The sequence below is a fragment of the Oncorhynchus tshawytscha genome, linkage group LG08 (genome assembly GCF_018296145.1).
Source record: "Oncorhynchus tshawytscha isolate Ot180627B linkage group LG08, Otsh_v2.0, whole genome shotgun sequence".
Taxonomy (NCBI): Eukaryota; Metazoa; Chordata; class Actinopteri; order Salmoniformes; family Salmonidae; genus Oncorhynchus; species Oncorhynchus tshawytscha.
Window position 1 is genome coordinate 38,249,917 of NC_056436.1, and position 13,284 is coordinate 38,263,200.

The window sequence follows — 13,284 nt, forward strand, 5'->3', positions numbered from 1 at the left end:
TCTCTCTCTTTCTCCCTCTCCTCCGCTCTCTTTCTCTCCCTCTCCTCCCGCTCTCTCTTTCTCCCTCTCCTCCCGCTCTCTCTTTCTCCCTCTCCTCCCGCTCTCTCTTTCTCCTCTCCCGCTCTCTCTTTCTCCCTCTCCTCCCGCTCTCTCTTTCTCCCTCTCCTCCCGCTCTCTCTTTCTCCCTCTCCTCCCGCTCTCTCTTTCTCTCTCCTCCCGCTCTCTCTTTCTCCCTCTCCTCCCATGCTCTCTCTTTCTCCCTCTCCTCCCGCTCTCTCTTTCTCCCTCTCCTCCTCCCTCTCTTTCTCCCTCTCTCCCGCTCTCTCTTTCTCCCTCTCCTCCCGCTCTCTCTTTCTCCCTCTCCTCCCGCTCTCTCTTTCTCTCTCCTCCCGCTCTCTCTTTCTCCCTCTCCTCCCGCTCTCTCTTTCTCCCTCTCTCCCTCTCTCTTTCTCCCTCTCCTCCCGCTCTCTCTTTCTCCCTCTCCTCCCCGCTCTCTCTTTCTCCCTCTCCTTTCCTCTCTCCTCCGCTCTCTCTTTCTCCCTCTCCTCCCTCTCTTTCTCCCTCTCCTCCCGCTCTCTCTTTCTCCCTCTCCTCCCGCTCTCTCTTTCTCCTCTCCTCCCGCTCTCTCTTTTTCTCCCTCTCCTCCCTCTCTTTCTCCCTCTCTCTCTTTTCTCCATCTCCTCCTCCGCTCTCTCTTTCTCTCTCTCCTCCCGCTCTCTCCTCTCCCGCTCTTTCTTCTCCCTCTCCTCCCGCTCTCTCTTTCTTTCTCTCTTTCTCCCTCTCCTCCCGCTCTCTCTTTCTCCCTCTCCTCCCGCTCTCTCTTTCTCCCTCTCTCCCGCTCTCTCTCCCGCTTCTCTTTCTCCCTCTCCTCCCGCTCTCTCTTTCTCCCTCTCTCCCGCTCTCTCTTTCTCCCTCTCCCCATGCTCTCTCTTTCTCCCTCTCCTCCGCTCTCTCTTTCTCCCTCTCCTCTGCTCTCTCTTTCTCCCTCTCCTCCCGCTCTCTCTTTCTCCCTCTCCTCCCGCTCTCTCTTTCTCCCTCTCCTCCCGCTCTCTCTTTCTCCCTCTCCTCCCGCTCTCTCTTTCTCCCTCTCTCCCGCTCTCTCTTTCTTTCCCGCTCTCCTCCCGCTCTCTCTTTCTCCCTCTCCTCCCTCTCTCTTTCTCCCTCCCTCCCGCTCTCTCTTTCTCCCTCTCCCGCTCTTTTCTCCCTCTTTCTCTCCCCCGCTCTCTCTTTCTCCCTCTCCTCTCTCTCTCTTTCTCCCTCCTCCTCTCTCTTTCTCCCTCTCCTCCTCCCGCTCTCTCTTTCTCCCTCTCCTCCCGCTCTCTTTCTTCTCTCTTTCTCTCTCCTCCCGCTCTCTCTTTCTCCCTCTCCTCCCTCTCTCTTTCTCCCTCTCTCTTTTCTCCCTCTCCTCCCGCTCTCTCTTTCTCCTCTCTCCCGCTCTCTCTTTCTCCCTCTCTCCCTCTCTCTTTTCTCTCTCCTCCCCGCTCTCTCTCTCTCTCCCTCTCTCTCTCTTTCTCCCTCTCTCCCGCTCTCTCTTTCTCCCTCCTCCCGCTCTCTCTTTCTCTCTCTCTCTCTCCTCCCTCCTTGCTCTCTCTTTCTCCCTCTCCTCCGCTCTCTCTTTCTCCCTCTCCTCCCGCTCTCTTTCTCTCTCTCCTCCCGCTCTCTCTTTCTCCCTCTCCTCCCCGCTCTCTCTTTCTCCCTCTCTTCTCTCTTTCTCCTCCTCCCGCTCTCTCTTTCTCTCTCTCTCTTTCTCCCTCTCCTCATGCTCTCTCTCCCTCTCCTCCCGCTCTCTTTCTCTCCTCTCCTCCCTCTAAATTTCCTCTCCTCTCTTTCTCTCTCTCCTCCCGCTCTCTTTCTCTCTCCTCCCGCTCTCTCTTCTCTCTCTCCTCCGCTCTCTCTTTCTCCCTCTCCTCCCGCTCTCTCTTTCTCCCTCTCCTCCCTCTCTCTTTCCCCCCTCTCCTCTCCTCGCTCTCTCTCTTTCTCCCTCTCCTCCCGCTCTCTCTTTCTCCCTCTCCCGCTCTCTCTTTCTCCCTCTCCTCCCGCTCTCTCTTTCTCCCTCTCCTCCCGCTCTCTCTTTCTCCCTCTCCTCCCGCTCTCTCTTTCTCCCTCTCCTCCCGCTCTCTCTTTCTCCCTCTCCTCCCGCTCTCTCTTTCTCCCTCTCCTCCCGCTCTCTCTTTCTCCCTCTTCTCTCTTTCTCTCTCTCCCCGCTCTCTCTTTCTCCCTCTCCTCCCGCTCTCTCTTTCTCCCTCTCCTCCCGCTCTCTCTTTCTCCCTCTCCTCCCGCTCTTTTTCTCCCTCCTCCCGCTCTCTCTTTCTCCCTCTCCTCCCGCTCTCTCTTTCTCCCTCTCCTCCCGCTCTCTCTTTCTCCCTCTTTCTCTCTTCTCCCTCCTCCGCTCTCTCTTTCTCCCTCTCCTCCCGATCTCTCTTTCTCCCTCTCCTCCCGCTCTCTTTCTTCTCCCTCTCTCTCTCCCGCTCTCTCTTTCTCCCTCTCCTCCCGCTCTCTCTTTCTCCCTCTCCTCCCGCTCTCTCTTTCTCCCTCTCCTCCCGCTCTCTCTTTCTCCCTCTCCTCCCGCTCTCTCTTTCTCTTCTCCTCTTTCTCCCTCTCCTCCGCTCTCTCTTTCTCCCTCTCTCCCGCTCTCTCTTTCTCCCTCTCCTCCCGCTCTCTCTTTCTCCCTCTTTCTCTCTTTCTCCCTCTCTCCCGCTCTCTCTTTCTCCCTCTCCTCATGCTCTCTCTTTCTCCCTCTCTCCCGCTCTCTCTTTCTCCCTCTCCTCCCATCTCTCTTTCTCCCTCTCCTCCCGCTCTCTCTTTCTCCCTCTCCTCCCGCTCTCTCTTTCTCCCTCTCCTCCTCTCTCTTTTCTCCCTCTCTCTCCCGCTCTCTCTTTCTCCCTCTCCTCCCGCTCTCTCTTTCTCCCTCTCTCCCGCTCTCTCTTTCTCCCTCTCCTCCCTCCCTCTCCCGCTCTCTCTTTCTCCCTCTCTCCCGCTCTCTCTTTCTCCCTCTCCTCCCGCTCTCTCTTTCTCTCCTCCCGCTCTCTCTTTCTCCCTCTCCTCCCGCTCTCTCTTTCTCCCTCTCCTCCCGCTCTCTCTTTCTCCCTCTCCTCCCGCTCTCTCTTTCTCCCTCTCCTCCCGCTCTCTCTTTCTCCCTCTCCTCCCGCTCTCTCTTTCTCCCTCTCTCCCGCTCTCTCTTTCTCCCTCTCCTCCCGCTCTCTCTTTCTCCCTCTCCTCCCATCTCTTTCTCCCTCTCCTCCCGCTCTCTCTTTCTCCCTCTCCTCCCGCTCTCTCTTTCTCCCTCTCCTCCCGCTCTCTCTTTCTCCCTCTCCTCCCGCTCTCTCTTTCTCCCTCTCCTCCCGCTCTCTCTTTCTCCCTCTCCTCCCGCTCTCTCTTTCTCCCTCTCCTCCCACTCTTTCTTTCTCCTCCCGCTCTCTCTTCTCCCTCTCCTCCCATCCTCTCTCCTTCTCCCTCTCCTCCCACTCTCTCTTTCTCCCTCTCCTCCTCTCTTTCTTTCTCTCTCTCCTCCCTCTCTGTCTCCCTCCACTCCCACTCTCTCTTTCTCCTCTCCTCCCTCTCTCTTTCCCTCTCCCCACTCTCTCTTTCTCCCTCTCCTCCTCCTGTCCTCTCTTTTTCTCCCTCTCCTCCCGCTCTCTCTTTCTCCCTTTCCTCCCGCTCTCTTTCTCCCTTTCCTCCCTCTCTCTCCTTCTCCCTCTCCTCCCTCTCCTCCTGGTGTACCCTTAACTCCGTTTCCAGACTGGGAAGAGCTCTTACAAGAGTGTAGTTCTCTGCTGGCTCCAATGGGTGGCCCTGTCCCCGCAGTCCCTGATGGTAATGTGTACCGTCTCAGGGTGACTGACTTAGCCCTGGACGCCTGCATCAACCTGGCCCAATGGGACAGAGCACTGGCCTATGGCACCATCACCCTGGAGCCTTACAGGTGGGTGTGTGAATGTCAGAAATGACATGTTGTGTAAAGTGAATAAAGGTGGTAAGTCTGTGTGTTGTAGCCAATGTCATCGAGTGACCCATGATACACTGCTCCCTATTGAATGGTTACACTGTTTCAGTCTCTACCAGACATTAAACACACAGAGGAATTCATACAATGAAAGCCTAAACGCACTTCAGCCCAGCTTGAAGAAAAAGGGGAATCAATCAATCGACTGACGCACTTGATAATCCAAAAAAAGCTGTCCTTAGCCCAGGACACTTCCACATGTGACTATCCCAAAAGGGAGCGCTCTGTGTCTGCATTGATTTTTGTGTTTTCACGGGACCAAACAGACAGGCTCGCGTTTCGGCTTCAGATGCCTTGCCTTCATCAGAGCCTGTTTTCGGATTGCTCAGAGATAACACGCTTTTATTTATCTTTCTTTGTGTCATTTGTTAGCATACTTACTGTACGGATGCTCTCGGGTAAATGTGTAAAAAAATAAAAAGCCAGACAGTGCTTTTGTTATTTGGCAACTGGTGTGGCAAGTTTGGAACAATACGCAGGGCTGGTTTGTTTCTGTGTTGGTGGGAGTCACAAAAGACGCAGGGCCTTTTGGCAGCTAGGCATCTTATGACCTAATCTCTAACATACCACATCGGGGGGGATTCTGAGGACCATGGGCGTTTCATTGCTCAACCTGTGACTTAGCCTGATCATAATGATCAGATCATATGACACACAGTATTAAGGGTCTTTCTATAAACTAGGGTACCCGTGAGGATCTCCTACACTGGCCAACTTGTTACAGCTGTTGATAAGTCATTGATGATAATATATCTTTTTGAATGTCATTACATTCTTAAGATATAAGGCGGGAACATAGCTATAGTCAATACAATTCTCGAGTTGATTTAAAACCTATGTTTAAAACCCTTTATCGTGGTTGGTGTCTTGACTGATTTGTCCAAAATTGTGTGACATAAAACATCACTTTTCCGTCCTTGCATTTATGGCTGCGTTCGTTATATCATATATTAAGCATCAATCAGTTAAATTAGACTTTGATCTTCAACCCTGTAAGAATTCTGGATCTAGCTGTCGGACAGTTTTTTGTATAGACATCTTAGAACTGCAGTGTAACTGTGTAACATTTAGTGTCTCCTAATGTTATGGGTTGAAAACAGTTTTCATGGTCACACAAATCCCAAATAATAAATGCGATTGAAAAATCAAATGCTTCTAACCCGAAAGAGTCACCTTACCTTGATACTTCAAACCTAAATCGATACTGTCATTAAAGTGGCTCTTCAATATTTATGCATAATACAGCTGTTTAACTACACCGGGATACATCATCATCATCCTCATCTGATCCAGGAAGGAATTTTCTGAATGTCAGCCAAGTGACGAACAGCTGTTGTGATGGCGCATGCAATGCAACAACAGCCAAAGTGCTGGGGGACAAATGTGTTTGCGAGGAATGTCCAGAATATTTTGTGTCTCATTTGTTACCAGTGAAGACCGTTGTACCTGGATCCACGTTGGATCTAATATCCCTTGCGAATTGGTGTTGATCGTCTGTTGTTGTCTGCTTGATTTACAGCAGAGCCTCGTTAGATTTAGCAGAGAAAGTTTTACATTAAGGAGTTCCTTGTTTTCATATGCTGACAAATACATTTTGTATCCCATGTTACAACTGCAAAGGGCTTTGAAGTAGCCTACATTAACTTTGAATTTGGAGCTCAGAAATTCAAGTACTGGAATAGGCCGACCTTGAAAATCAGACATTTCCTCAATGTGGTGCTTAAAAAGTCCTTGTTATTATTATAGCCAATTTATAAGTTCGACCTGCTCCCTTAAAATTCCCAGTGATGACATTTTTGATCAGAGGCCTCTTGTTTGTTTCCCACCACTTCTATTGAAGGGTGTTGCGCTAGCTACTATGTTGTGTTAAAACCATGTGCGGTTATTACGATGACAACATCTAATGTTGACTTCCCCTTGGCTTTCCATACAAATTCCTTCCATTAAAAAAGGAACCTGGTTTTTGGTCACTTTCTTATTATACAAACAGCGATGGTGAGATGAATGCTACAACTATTCATGGCTTTATTACGTGTGCCTACGTCAGCCACATAGGCTACAGAACAATGTATCCAATCTATTTAGTTAGGCAATGTCCACAATATTTTCACTTATTTTAGAATATAATTTTAAAAAATAATATCAAGGCCTTAAACTGCATTATTCTTAAAATGCTCATGGCCTACTTTTACTTTGACACTTTTTGCATGCTTTTTGGGGGTAGGGGGGGGTTCTGTATTAGGCCCTATATGTACAATTATAGAGCCTAATACATAAATTATAACCTTTTATAAACTGGGTGGTTCAAGCCCTGAATGCTGATTTGACTGACAGCCGTGGTATATCAGATTGTATACCACGGGTATGACAAAACATGTATTTTTACTGCTCTAATTACGTTGGTTACCAGTTTATAATAGCAGTAATGCACCTCAGGGGTTTGTGGTATGTTGTCCATATACCACACCCCCCCGTGCCTTATTGCTTAAGTATAACATTGAGGTCTTTGAATATTACAATTAAGTGCTTGAAAAAGTCTCTGAAAGCCCATGAATATGACCTGCTAGTGTCTATATGAACCCTGCTTAAATGCTGTGTAGTCCTAGACCAATGTTGTTGTATAGCTGGAGTTATAGGTCAATTTGCATATAAAGGATTAATTTTTCTCCCTCTTAAGTACACAAGTAGAACTATACATGAAAATCTTTTAAAGTTTCAAACCATTTAGACATTTTGATCCCGATGTCACACATTGAGCCCATTATTTATAGAAAGACCAATCAGCACAAATAGATGGCGATGGTGTACAAAAAATACAAATAAACAATGAAATAGTCATCAAACGGTTCAAATGTAGAAGATTTGGGAAAAGTTGACAGACTTGGTGTATAAATGACTATTCACCTTCTTCCACAGTTTAAAGAGACCCCTTTCAGGCCCATCCCCTTGTGTAAAGAGTGCCTGTAGAGACAAACGGGACACGGTTTTGGTGTCGTGTCACTTTTGTGTTTTCACTGTCAAAAAGCCTTTTTGATTTAGTGTAATTCATTCATTAATATAGAGGATACTGTATGTTGTGCAGTTTCCCTCACCTTCACCTTAACCTTCAGCTGTCCTTTCCCTCCTCATCTTCGGCCTTGTTATTTCCCTTCCGTTAGGCCCTTTCGATCTCTTCCCCTTCTCCAAGCAGAGCCTTTAGAGATAAACATTTAAATGGCTTTTTGATAATGAAAACATAGCATTTGCAGGATATTTAGAGAGTGCATGGTAACACAGAAAGTTTGTATGTCGACCCCTATGTTGACTTCTGTAAGCTGATCAAGTATATGCTGTTCCACTGTAAGAAATTAGGTGTGTAGGTTTAGTACTTAATAGTTTTTCTTCTCCTATGTGATAAATACTATAAAAGGGACATGGCGCCAAAATAGTGTCCATTCATCCATGAATTCATTCATGCACGTATTCATGCTTTAATTAATTTGCTTATTCATTAATTTAGAGGATTCGTTGTGCAGTTTTCCTCACCTTCACCTCAACCTCCAGTTGTCCTTTTCTGGCCTTGGCCTTCTCCGTCTCCTTTGCAGCCTTTCTGGCCTCGTCTTTGGCCGGGCTTTGGCCTTTTGCATCGTGATTTCCGCCTCCCTCTTCATGATCAAATCAAACTCCATCCACCGTCAAAGTTGTTGCCTTCCTCATCTGCTCTCCGTATTCCTCCTTCAGCCGGAGAACACGATGCTCTCCATATACCTCCTTCAGCCGGAGAACACGATGCTCTCCATATACCTCCTTCAGCCGGAGAACACGATGCTCTCCGTATTCCTCCTTCAGCCGGAGAACACGATGCTCTCCATATACCTCCTTCAGCCGGAGAACACGATGCTCTCCGTATTCCTCCTTCAGCCGGAGAACACGATGCTCTCCGTATTCCTCCTTCAGCCGGAGAACACGATGCTCTCCGTATTCCTCCTTCAGCCGGAGAACACGATGCTCTCCATATACCTCCTTCAGCCGGAGAACACGATGCTCTCCGTATCCCTCCTTCAGCCGGAGAACACGATGCTCTCCGTATTCCTCCTTCAGCCGGAGAACACGATGCTCTCCGTATTCCTCCTTCAGCCGGAGAACACGATGCTCTCCGTATTCCTCCTTCAGCCGGAGAACACGATGCTCTCCGTATTCCTCCTTCAGCCGGAGAACACGATGCTCTCCGTATTCCTCCTTCAGCCGGAGAACACGATGCTCTCCGTATACCTCCTTCAGCCGGAGAACACGATGCTCTCCGTATTCCTCCTTCAGCCGGAGAACACGATGCTCTCCGTATTCCTCCTTCAGCCGGAGAACACGATGCTCTCCATATACCTCCTTCAGCCGGAGAACACGATGCTCTCCGTATTCCTCCTTCAGCCGGAGAACACGATGCTCTCCGTATTTCTCCTTCAGCCGGAGAACACGATGCTCTCCGTATTCCTCCTTCAGCCGGAGAACACGATGCTCTCCGTATTCCTCCTTCAGCCGGAGAACACGATGCTCTCCGTATTCCTCCTTCAGCCGGAGAACACGATGCTCTCCATATTCCTCCTTCAGCAGGAGAACACGATGCTCTCCGTATTCCTCCTTCAGCCGGAGAACACGATGCTCTCCGTATTCCTCCTTCAGCCGGAGAACACGATGCTCTCCGTATTCCTCCTTCAGCCGGAGAACACGATGCTCTCCGTATTCCTCCTTCAGCCGGAGAACACGATGCTCTCCGTATTCCTCCTTCAGCCGGAGAACACGATGCTCTCCGGCCAGGATTCTTCTTTGTCTGCTAAGTTCTTGCAATTCAGACTTCCTACCAGAAAATACTAATCATTCCCTATTATTTTGGGTAATTGTCTCTGCTATTAAATAACATGTTTTTCAAGCTCATCGACTTGGGCAAAATGGGCAAAACATTTCATGTGATTAAGCTGAATGTTGATCTGTTCTGTGGTAGCTCCACATCCTCCTGGGATCTTTGCTATGTCAACACCTTGGGAGTAATAACCCTGGCACCCACTGGTAATGTCACCATGGCATCCCCTGGACGTGTCACTGATTCCTACCCAGCATCCCAAATGGCACCATATTCCCTATATAGTGTACTTATTTTGACCAGAGCCCTATCAAAGTACCCTTTTTAATAGATTCTTAACATCTTTTAGTAACTTGTGGAGTGTATATCTTGTCTAGACAACCCTACACAAACTCCAAACAGCTAAACAATCTGCGTCTCTACCCATATCATACATAGTAGTGAGGTCAGATTTTTTTTAAGGCCCACGTTTGTGTATTGAAACACTTCTACATGCAATAAGCATTTAAATGTTGGAAATGACACATGCATCTAAACTAGTCTTGTGAGGTACAGTATTGATTGGTTCTGAAAACATACATTGAAACAAAATAGACTTAGCACACAGTGTAGCTCAGATGAAAGAAGCGGATGGAACCAGAAATGGCAATGAACATTTTTGGGGGCGAAAGATGGACTATGATTTCAGTTTTCTGATGATATATTGACTTTTCTTTCAATTTCATGAATTTGCTAAAACTATTAGGAACAGCAGAATACGTACGTTCTATCCTTCTGTAGCATTCCTGTTAGTAGAGACCTTGAAGAGTAGGAATATGTAAATATATTGTTAAAAAGGAAGGCAGTTGCTGTCAGTAAAACATATGTTTCACTAAAAATAAGGTCATTTGAATTGTTGACAAAACACTATATTATGCAACATAAATGGGTTAAACCACATTTCCTGCCCCATTTTATGCCCCAGTGTTTGCGGCTACAACCGTATATACTCTAACATTCAAATCTCTTGAATATTGTCTTTGTCCCATCATCTTTAGTGTAAACTGTCTTTTGTGCCTTAGCTACAATGCTAATGTTGTTTAAGATAATGTGTTCCAGAATTCTATAGTGTCCTGAAACTTTAGTTCATTTCTATTACATTCTAACTGAACAAAGTTATGTTCTCCACCAGAGCTGTGTAGCTGTGAGGCTTGGTCCTACTGTTTTGGCTGCAGCAGGAGCATTAGCAATGCTAAGTGGCTAACGGGTTGACTAGATGTGAGGCGTTAACTATGCTTAACACTAAACAAGCTCATGTTATGCTAATTTAAACCGTCTCTATTTGATTTCCACTCCCCTGCTTATTCTGATGACTACATTCCCCACACACCCTACCAGTCTCAGAGTTTTGGAGAATAATTTGCCTTTTCAAGTCATTCCCTATTATTTTGGGTAATTGTCTCTGCTATTAAATCTATGTTTTTCAAGCTCATCGGCTTTGATTACTGGAGAAAATGGGCAAACCATTTCATGTGATTAAGCTGAATGAATAATTTTCGAGCAGTGTGTTTTCTGTGCCGTACATGTAGCCTCTTCTGTGCTGCTAACGTCATTGTTACTGCTCAAGGCTGTGAATGGAACATTGCCTCCATTTCCTAATGTTTATTCATAAATTGAGCCTTAGATAACGTGGCCGCTGCCAGACAATGTTACCTAATGCTCAACGCATAATAAACTGTAGTGGTACTCTAGTAGCTAATGTATTGTGCAACTGTGCTTCTTAATCACTTACTGATGTGGAGGGTTTCCGCTTAAACTCACTCCAACTCTGTCATGGCTACATACCCTGCAAGAAAAAAATGTGTCTTTAGGACATCCCCGGAACATCAAGAAATGGTCGCCTAAGTTGTCAGGATGTTGTATCATGGTCGCATGGAGGTTTTTGTCTGGTTCCCCGGTTTGTCCCAGGGATGTCTCCATGGATGTTTTATAGGACATTCAGTAGAATGCTTTTTCATTGGTCCTCTGGATGTTTGTTCCAGGATGTCCCCAAGGACGGTTATCAGACACTCTTAGAACGTTCTGTCATGGTCAAGGGCCCATTAATGCATGTGGTTTGGTCCATTCTCCACGAGGAGGGGAAAAAAATACGCCTGATCTGACAGTTGCTCTGGCATGTATCCTAAGAATTCACGAGAGATAACCACTATGCCCCCCTCAAAAAATGAAATCGGGTTTCCAGAAAAAGAAAGAAAGGAAACAGAGACAGATGCAGACCTATTCTGGAAAAAAATGACTCGCTACGTTTTTTTCTGGGAAAAAAAGAGGAGGATTTGAAGGATTTGAAATGTCGGTGCAGACGGCCTGCTGAATTGAGTAGCCTAGCTAGCCAATATAGCTAGCTTGATAGCTTGCTAGCTACCTACCATGGACTCACTTGGCTCGGTCAGAGCAGTAATTATTAACATGATGATGACGAGCTACCACTACCAGCTATGGCTAACAAATTAGCTATTATTTAGATATTACAACTGTATTCCCCAATATTTGCGTGATATTTGTTAGCTAGCTAGACTAAAATTAAAACCTAACATTTAGCCTACCTATCCATACTGTAGATGATACTTCTACTACTACTACTAATACTACTACTGCTGCTGTAGACAAAGATCCCAACATGTGTCTACTACATGAAGTTGAAACAGCGGACCTTGGAGGTGAGGCAGTTGTTTTGTAGCAGCAGCAGCATAACTAGACCATTTTTTAATGTAAAGTTAGGCACATGATGACTTAGACACTCTTAAATGCGTATTCTATTTGTTATGTATACTATTCAAAAGTGTTTTCTTTCAGTAGTAGATTTTTAGAATCGTAACCTTTTGAAGGAGCGAACATTAAACCTAAAATTCCCTTTGTTTACTCACTTCCTAGTGCCCAGAGCGCCCCATGTTGGCAGAATCTCAGCAGAAAGCTGTCAGACAGACTCTGATGCAGGGAAGAGGAAGAGGAGTTAACTTCAGGGGCAGTATTGAGTAGCTTGGATGAAAGGTGCCCAGGTTAAACGGCCTGCTCATCAGTCTCAGTTGCTAATATATGCATATTAATATTAGTATTGGATAGAAAACACTCAATGATGTCTGTGAGTATAACAGAAGTCATATGGCAGGCAAAAACCTGAGAAGAAATCCAAACAGGAAGTGAGAAATCTGAGGTTTCAACCCAGGCCGTATTGAATTCACAGTGGGATATGAATGAAGTTGCACTTCCTAGGGCTTCCACTAGATGTCAACCGTCTTTAGAAACTTGAATGAGGCTTCTACTGTGTTGTGGGACTGAACAACAGCTGAATGAGTCAGGTTACTGGCAGAGAGCCATTTCCTGATCACGTGCATTCCACATGATATCGACCTGTGTTCCATTGCTCCTCTAGACACAAAGGAATTCTCCGGTTGGAACTTTATTGAAGATTTATGATAACAACACCCTAATGATTGATTCTATACTTATTTTTATATGATTCTTCAACCTGTAATATAACTTTTTGAAGTTTTTGTCCGAAGTAATGCTCGACCTGCACGAGCGTTTGGATATGTGTACCTAACGCGCTAACAAAAATAGCTACTTGGACATAAATAATGGACATTATCGAAAAAATCAAGCATTTATTGTGAAACTGGGATTCCTGGGAGGGCATTTTGACGAAGATCATCAAAGGTAAGGGAATATCTATAATGTGATTTCTGGTTTCTGTTGACTCCAACATGGCGGCTAATTTTATTATTGTTCTGAGCGCCGTCTCAGATTATTGCATGGTTTGCTTTTTCCGTAAAGTTTTTTTGAAATCTGACACAGCAGTTGCATTAAGGAGAGATATATTTATAATTCCATGTGTATAACTTGTATTATCATCTACATTTATGATGAGTATTTCTGTTGAATCGATGTGGCTATGCAAAATCACTGGATGTTTTTGGTACTAGTGAACATATGTAAACTCAGCTCCCCTCTTTTACGCTACTAAAGAAATAAAAACAACAGTAAAAAGACAGTGAAAAATAACAGTGGTGAGGCCACATACAGGCACCTGTTAGTCAGGCTGATTGAGGTAGTATGTACATGTAGATATCTGTAAGTAAGCATTTCACTGTAAGGTCAGCGCACGTGACATATACACTTTGATTTGATTTGACAGTAAGTCAGCAAACGGAAGAGAAAAGTTGCAGAGAGACTGGCTTATTTATAGTAAGAGTATCAAGGCATTATATTGCATTCCACGTGTTCTTTTTTTCTCATGTGCCAAGTTCACCATCATCCAGTTCTCTGAATAGTAAGGATGGCTGTAAGATATCATTAGGAAAATGGCGGAGAATGTATGACAAACTACCAGAGAATGAGGATGGTGTGTCTCACAAGAAGTGTTTCTGGAAATGGACATATCTGCAGCAAACCGTAACAACAGCTACAGGTA

The 13,284-nt window shown here is 46.0% G+C and overlaps 1 protein-coding gene across 1 annotated transcript in view; it reads left to right on the forward strand.

Annotated features, from left to right (window-relative positions):
• Positions 1-13,284, forward strand: part of smyd3 (SET and MYND domain containing 3) — a 205,245-nt gene that overhangs the window by 161,527 nt on the left and 30,434 nt on the right. The window contains exon 10 of the mRNA XM_042325504.1: positions 3,739-3,922. Coding sequence (XP_042181438.1) covers positions 3,739-3,922 — 184 coding nt within the window. The remainder of the gene's footprint in view (positions 1-3,738; positions 3,923-13,284) is intronic.